The following is an 8,252-nucleotide window of genomic DNA, read 5'->3' on the forward strand; positions in this document are numbered from 1 at the left end:
TAGTACATTGAATGAAGTCAAGGAATGAATTTGGATGCAAGAACTCCATGAAAGCAAGTGGAATAATATTGAATACCGGCTTCAAGTCCATGTTGTATGCAGTGTCCTTTCTTGTAACTCAAGGACAGTATGGCTAGATGTGGCACTGTTCACAGACAGTAAGGTAACCTCATATTAATCATTAATTAAGTACATGGCTTAAACACACAACCACAGGTCAGAATGATGGTACCCATTCCTCAATTGAGATTCCCAGTTCTCAGCATATTCATGTTTACAGTCCTGTTTGTAAGTACACATCGGTATATTACTAACATTTTTTTATATGATGAAATACTACTTTTGTTGAGATGAAGAGTAAGATAAGTTGAATATCATCTAACATTTTCATACCATGAAAGTTTCAATAAAGCAATTTACCTTTGCGGTTCAGTATAAATTTTGAATCTGGTCTAATTAAAATAACATAACACTTTGGGACAAAGATACACATTAGCAACGCTGCACTAGAAGCCAAGATGGAGAAAACCTCCACAACCACCATGACCCTCCCATTGGTGCTGTGGTAGACAGGGAGGAAGGTGATCCAGACACTGCAGAACACCAGCATGCTGAAAGTTAGGAACTTGGCTTCATTGAATGTGTCAGGAAGGTTCCTAGCCAAGAAAGCCAAAGTGAAGCTCCCGAGAGCCAAGGAGCCCAAATATCCCAGGACAACGTGGAAGGCAATGACAGAGCCTTTATTGCAAAGAATGACAATCTTCCCATGTTCAGATTGTATATCTCTGTCAATAAAGGGAGGAGATGTTACCAACCAGATTCCACAGAGAACAAGTTGGATTAGGGTACAAATGGGAATGAACAATTTAGGAGCCCCTGATACCAACATCCCTCTCATTCTTCTTCCTGGAGTAGTGAGCTTGAAAGCCATGACCACAGTTAATGTTTTGGCCAACACTGTAGAAACAGACACAGTGAAAAATACTCCAAATGTGGTCTGCTGCAAGATGCAGGTAACCTGATTGGGATGTCCAATGAAGAGCAGGTAGCAGGGAAAGCAGAAGACTAGAGAGATGAGCAGGACGTAGCTGAGAATGCGGTTATTGGCCTTCACAATGGGAGTATCCTTGTACTTCACAAATGTGACGAGGACTAGAATTGTGATGGCCGAGAAGGACAGTGCCATGCAGCCTAGAGCCATCCCCAATGGATCTTCAAAAGCCAGAAACGATACAGCTCTTGAGAGGCAGTAGGTTTGCTCTATGTTGGCATACTTATCATCTGGACACTTCACACACTGTTCCATATCTGCTGGCAAATGAAAATAAACCCGTATAAAATATCATAATTACATAGGTAATAATTTTATATTTGTGTTATTCATAGGATATATCAATAAATAATTTGTTGTTGAGCATCTATTCCATTCCTTTCTGCTGTAGAACCACGAACTTAAGATTGCTCTTTATTAACCTATGTTTGTGATTGAACAAAACACCATCATATGAAGTAGAACAGAAAAAAATAATTATTAAATAAAAACAAAATATGATGACTAATAATAATAATTATTATTATTATTTCAGATTATTTAATTCCTCCAAACATAAATGCACTATTCACAGACACGGGAAGTATGCAGACATCTTTGTTGATACCACTTGATGAAGTGCATCATGTATTTTGTTTTCTTTGTGGGTATGCCCTTTGTCTGTATACATACCTAGGAACCAGAACATACAATTACTCATACAAGTACCATTTGCATAAAGGAATATTTTCTTTCTTGAATTAATATGCCTCATATACATATACATGTACCTCTAATTGTTTTACAATCTCTTTCTTCACAAATACACACTCCAAGCTCCATGTCATAAAGGCTATGGTTGTCCATATTCATCCCTCTTTACTTAGAGAGGGAGTGATTGACAATAAGCAGTATCCCATCTGTTGCTGCATTCTTCAAAACTTCACTCTTGTTCTAACTCTTTAACAGGAAATTATTAATCAATTAAGCCATCTAAGTTCTTAAAATATATTCCATTAAACAACAAGTGTTACCCTGAGCATCCAGTCTTTGTCAGGGACTAAGCTGTGTGATGGAAGGAAAGATTATGGACTGATCAGCTAGTCAAGTTTACCTGTACAACGAATCAAAGAAAAATAAACCTGTTAATAGATTATGCCTAAAATGTTTCTTTAAAAATTGTTACACAGGTATGTCCCCCTAAAGATTTTCTATATAATATACAACCAGTAACCATCATATTGTGAGAAAAAACCTTGCTTGAAGAAGATATTGTAAATTATTTGCTGGGTCCAAACGAAGTGGGTATTATTTAACTGATTAAGTTCTGAAACATGGAGATTTTAGGTCTTCAGTTTGCATTTAGGCCATATTGTATTCCTAGTTTGGAAATACAGGTATTCAAATTCAACAATTTTTCTCCTGCATGCAAGCATGTACCTGTTTCATTGGAAACCTCATTTTCTGGGCATTGAACACAATCAAAGCAGCAGTCTGCTGTTTCTTTCTGATGAATTTTCCTGAACCCTGCAGTACAGGCAACACTACACACAGAGGATGGAACCTGAGGAAGTGAATAAATATTATATAATATGCGTGTGAGTGAGTGTGTATAGATCACATATTTGTCAAATGAATAATGACCCATAGATTGATACATGGGACACTAACAGATATGATTATACATATTCCTCTGATATTACTTATTCTTCTGTATTATTTAAAGTTATCAGGCACATTATTATTTTATATTTTCCTGCAATGCACCGAATGTCACACAATATTTACTATATCCTGTAATATTATATATGTAACATTCAGGTTGTAGCAATTTAAATTTTTTTCTTCCTAAACTGATCAATCCAAAAGAACGTTTATGTGACACCTGCTTTTCTCTCATGATTTATAAATTACAAAAATATTAAAAAGTAAAAAAAGAATAGTGAGCTGTATAGGGGGAAAAGTTAGGGGAAATGGGTAAATCTAAGAAGAGTAGTTTGATGACTATGACCAAAATAAGTTAGGTAAGACTCCCATAAATTTAACAAAGTTTTCCTAAGTGTAAAAGAACTTGAACACACTATCCCTTCCCCTTTCTCCCATGTGTCTATGAGGGAGCTCCCCCACCCACCCACTCCTGCCTCACCACCCAAGCATTCCCTGTGCTGGGGCATGAAGTCTTCACAGGACTAAAGGACTCCCCTCCTACTGATGCCAGATAATGCAATCCTCCACAAAGGAGGGGAAAACAGGATGTTGGATAACATTTAAAATGTAAATAAGTTTTTTCAATCCAAAATATATAAATAAAAAAAAAAACCTTGAATCTGGAGAAGCAATTAAGTTAATGAATACATGCTATAGTTAAGTAGGCTATACATTAGTTCACACAGAATCAGAAAATTGCATGGGTCATATATAGTTACAAAATTTTAATTAATTATATGTAAATATATGCTATATTATAAATTTATCAAATTTATTCATGTATTGTGGTTGAATTGGCATATGGGTGCTATTGAACATGAAATCCAGAGGACATTAATCGCTCTATGCCCAGATTAACATGAAGCTAAGAGTTATCAAATTTTGAAGATTTTAACTGAGAATGATCTTTTGAAAGAGTAGCAATTGGTCTTAAACACAGAATCTCATATTTAAAAATATATATATATCCTGAAAAATAAAAATTATGGTATACCCACTGATGTTCCTCCCATGGCCCATTCCAAATCATCAGATATATGAAGTTGTTGACTCTTTGGAAAACAAGGTATATAGCTTCCTATTTTCACTTTTAATCCAAGGCCTTGTGGAAAACTCCAAATGATGAAAATATCATACTCTGTACACTGATTTTCCCTATTCTTCATGTTCACCAGTTCTCCAACAGGGTTCATAAATACCCTGGTTTTCATCAAGGAAGACACCTAGAAGATATTCATGCTTACATATGCATATCAATAAAGATAATGCCAAGTTGAGAATTTTCGCTGTTTTCTTAATGATTGTCAGAAAAGACAGCTATATTGAAATAAACCTGTGTAGTAAAAAACAGTATACACAATTGATAATTGAAAATTTATATGCTTCATATTAATATTTGATGGTAAAATGTTCCTGAAAAAATGATTATCAGATAGCAAGTAACATGGTGTGTTTGTGTGTGTGTGTGTGTGTGTGTGTGCCTGTGTGAACATGTTTGTCAAAAATAATTTTTAAAAATGTAGCCCTGTATGTGAGAATGAAGGGGAAGTCTGAATGACTGAAAATTGTGAAAATAAAAATGTTGGATTTTATGAACATACAGTGTACACATATAAAATGAACATAAACTTAAGAAAATGGGAAGTCTTAATCATTTATGTTTTTGTAAATTGTTAATTTAAATGAATAACTATTAACCACAGCCCATGTATCAATTTTTGAGACACTATATTTTAGAAAAATATTCAGTCTTGTCATCACTTAAGACTTTTATGATAAAACTCTTGGTTCCTCTTTTAATTTTGAAATCATTTGGTGAAATGCTGAGACACCTTTTCACAAAACTAACTGATATTCATATAAATGTAATGCCCCCTATTAAATATTATCTTTCTTCATGATATTCATCCATGTAAAAGAATCATTAGGGACTTTTGGAGTATAGAAATCATTGCACTGAGAGAATAATCTCTAACAAATGTACAGTTGTTTCTCTGGTTCCATTTAAAAGATCACATTGATATATCTAAGCATAATGAAATGTAAGTCTTTACCTGCTGACAAGCAGTGAAATGTCTTTTGTGTTCTGCCTTTTTCTGAGACTCTACTTGTTGAAGAATGTGTTCATGGTAGGTGTGGGCCGCAGCATAAACAGCATTATACAGATTGTAACCTTCATCACTCATGGCCATATCATAGCTGTGCAGTACTGTCCATTCCAATGTGTTGTTGAACATAATATGATGCATTTTAATGCTGTTCTTGGAGATTGAACAATTAAAATAATTCCATTCCAGTATAGTATGAGAAATATCTTTTAGGTATTTGACTGTTTTCATTGTTTGCATAAAGTTCCTAAATTTAGGAATCTCAACTTTGTGGTGTGCAAAAGTGATAGTTCCATGGAAGAGATTAAATGTGAATTCTTTTTGATTTGTGATGACATCCCATTGTGAGGTTGTGATCCAGATTCTCTGAGCACCTAACTCTTCCCATCTTCTAAAGCTGACTTCTAGAGTAGAGTTCATTTCACCATAAATGATAACAACCTTTGCTGAAGATGTCATAATTTGTTTATCATATATTGTAGACCTTGTCATGTATTTCTGCCTGTTTTCTGGGATCATATTAACAAAAGCTAAACAGATCCCATGCCTTTGGCTCTCTTCTCTTAAATCTGAGAGAAACTGAATACCCTGATCATCATCTGAGATGACCAGTCCTATCCAAGTCCATCTAAAATGAAACATCAAGGAGACCATGCCATGTGATAAATGTGTGTCCTTGGTGGCTACCTGATGGACATGGGGCAGCCGGTCATGGTCGCGTAGGTTAGGATTAAATGGTCCAAAGAAAACCTAAAGGATGTAGAAGAGGGGATGAAACTTCCAGTGAGGAATATGATTATTAGGATGCTTGGACTCACATACAAGTAATGCTACTCACCTTCCAGAACTCCTGTTAAGAACAGTAAGATTATACTATACATGTCATGTATGATTCCTATTAGATTCTAGACTATTCCTGACAAGTCTGAAATTCCTAGAACTCAGTTTTACCTGTTTGCACAGTACATCTATTAACTGATTATTTAATTCATATATATATATATATATATATATATATATATATATGTATATATAATAATATATATATATATATATTATAATAATATATATATATATATATATATTGTGTGTGTGTTTATAGCAGGACATTCACAAATGCATTCTGTCCAAGTTTTCTTGTAGGCACCTGTTAATGTAACTTACTATTCTTAACACATTCAGTGTCACAAATACTTACCAGTGGCATTGAAGAATGCATTGCCAGTTTTAAGGATGTTTTCCATGATGGTCCTGTAAGACCTATGGCACATGAATCATCTACATAACAGAAATAATTAACAAAATTCATATGTCCTTTGATTTGTGTATATTCTTGATCCAGACTTCTCAATAAATCATGACAGTTTCCTCCAATGATGGAGAACATCCAAGTCATGTTGGGTAAAAGATAAGGATTCTTGTTGATCTCATCAGTAGCAAAAAACATTACCAGAAGAAGCTCATATTCACTTGCTGCAATTCTAAAAGAAGTCATAGTGATGATAAGGGAGATGTTTGAAATATTAAATTTCAAATACTGTAAGATTTGTAATATGAGATATGCTAAATCTGCCTCCCAAGAGCGGAGATTAAAGGCGTGAGCCACCACCGCCCGGCTAGACTAATTATTTTAAGGTAATTTTATTTAATTTTTTATCCATTTCAAGATATATATATACACAATGACACAATATGCCATATGACCAGAATATTATTTTTTAGGGTGTTGTACACATCAAGTTAATGTTACCTTTTAGTGTGTTCTTACTATTTCTAATTTGTAAAAAAAAGTTTCAACAATCAATCTGCAGCCATAAATGATAACATCTCACTCTTTGGACCTCAGACCTAATACCCACATTAACAACAGGTTCTTTTCCACAAGAAGTACTATGATTCTCCTAGATTTATCTTGTCAGACCCCAGATGTAGAGATTAAGGCCAGAATTTTAACCTATGTATCCAGGGCACATGACATAGGATGAGTGGAAAGGAAATGTGAATAAATATTAACTATAAATAATGTTAAAATTTATGTGTAATTAATAGAGATATTAACCTTGTATCTGATAGTGATAATAAGCCCAGTCTGTGCTTGTGCATTTGTGTAATTGGATAAAAAGATTATTCTGGTAACAGAATATGAGACTAGCATTCTTTTTCCACATTCAGTATCAAATTCAGAATTGCAGAAAGAGGCTCATTTAAAGACTTTTTCATAAAGCAAAGTATATGTATATTCACAAGTATATAAGTAATGTTATACATTTAACCAGGTATAGTAGTAGACCAACACATACACACATATTTCTATGAAACAATGCATGTTTATCTGTTGGAAACCAGAATTAGGTAACACTTTTATGAAAGCATTTAGATGCATGATCATAATGAGGCATTGGCAGACAATTGAATATAGGCAGTGATGCAGTCTCTTCATATTGAGTACTAGACAAAGGAGGGAATTGTGAATTCAAGGCAAGTGAAAAGATATCTTCCAATTTATTATCAACAAAGACTCAATAGAGAGAATCCACACCTTCACATTGTCCATCATTGTAAAATGGAGTGTAAAATTGCACTAAAACTCTACTAAATGGTGACACATTTCAAAGTATTAAAATAGTGATTGATATAATAATTTGTTTTCAGGGGTCCTTAAAGTTACATGGTGAGGAAGAGAACAGAACCCACAGTTTGTGTATACAGATAAATATGTCAAACTAATGACATTGACAAAGGAAATAAAGTTAATGACTTACCGAAAATTTAAATCTGAATTGTAAAAAATACCTTCAATAGGTTCATCATGTAACCAAATGTAAAAATGACATTCCCTTTGCAAATCTCCATCATTATCTTCACTATTCTTTATCCTCCAAAAGCAACTGAGTTCAGTCAACCAGCACAAGATGAGAGAAAACTTCAGAAACAAAAATGAAATAGAGGAAGCACAGAACTTCTTCATGTCCGTTAGGATCTAAGATGGAGCTGTTGTGAAATCCGTTTCTGATGTAGAAAGACATCACACACACAGTTACACCTATGTGTCTGTTTTAAGGCTACTGCTGTTTGGAGATTCACTTATTATATTCACAGTTCCTTTCCATTCCTCCTATGTCAGGCTCCCTAGATACATAGGGAAAATTCTGGCTTCAGGCTCTACATCTGAGGTCTGAAAATTTTTCATCAACATATTTTTGAAAACATGTTTTGAGATCATGTTTTCTACCCTCAGGGGCCATGACTGCATTCATGTGCATAGAGTAAATCCCAAGGACAATCTTCTCCTGCATAGTTCATACCTGACCATGTGTCAACAGCCATTATGCACAAACACAATGGATTTCATCAGAAGTTCTACACTGTGACAGAAGTTGAGAAGGTCATAAAAGTTCCATATCATT

At 34.3% G+C, this 8,252-nt stretch overlaps 1 protein-coding gene across 3 annotated transcripts; it reads right to left on the reverse strand.

The window, feature by feature from the left end:
• Nucleotides 1-278: 278 nt before the first annotated feature.
• LOC147000038 (vomeronasal type-2 receptor 116-like) lies at nucleotides 279-7,813 on the reverse strand. 3 transcript variants are annotated; one of them, XM_085834320.1, is made up of 5 exons: nucleotides 7,608-7,813; nucleotides 6,044-6,326; nucleotides 4,792-5,595; nucleotides 2,471-2,594; nucleotides 279-1,308 (listed from the first exon to the last, which is right to left on the reverse strand). In XM_085834320.1, the coding sequence occupies exons 1-5, from the start codon at nucleotides 7,811-7,813 to the stop codon at nucleotides 404-406; spliced, it is 2,322 nt and encodes a 773-aa protein (XP_085690446.1). In that variant the 3' UTR covers nucleotides 279-403. The 3 variants fall into 3 exon arrangements, with proteins under 3 accessions (XP_085690446.1, XP_085690448.1, XP_085690447.1); XM_085834322.1 differs by lacking the exon at nucleotides 2,471-2,594 and having other exon boundaries at nucleotides 1,291-1,308; XM_085834321.1 differs by lacking the exon at nucleotides 2,471-2,594 and having other exon boundaries at nucleotides 1,291-1,311.
• Between the last annotated feature and the right edge of the window lie 439 nt (nucleotides 7,814-8,252).

Source organism: Mus caroli, unplaced genomic scaffold (genome assembly GCF_978045245.1).
Source record: "Mus caroli unplaced genomic scaffold, Mus_caroli_1 scaffold_22, whole genome shotgun sequence".
Taxonomy (NCBI): Eukaryota; Metazoa; Chordata; class Mammalia; order Rodentia; family Muridae; genus Mus; species Mus caroli.

Excerpts from the sequence above, each read along its gene's own strand:
- LOC147000038 (XM_085834320.1), bottom strand. The coding sequence starts at position 7,813 with ATGAAGAAGTTCTGTGCTTCCTCTATTTCATTTTTGTTTCTGAAGTTT. Across the intron at positions 2,595-4,791 it reads ATTTCACTGCTTGTCAGCAG|GTTCCATCCTCTGTGTGTAG; the intron begins GTAAAGACTTAC and ends TCACTTCCTCAG. Across the intron at positions 1,309-2,470 it reads TGAGGTTTCCAATGAAACAG|ATATGGAACAGTGTGTGAAG; the intron begins GTACATGCTTGC and ends ATTTGCCAGCAG.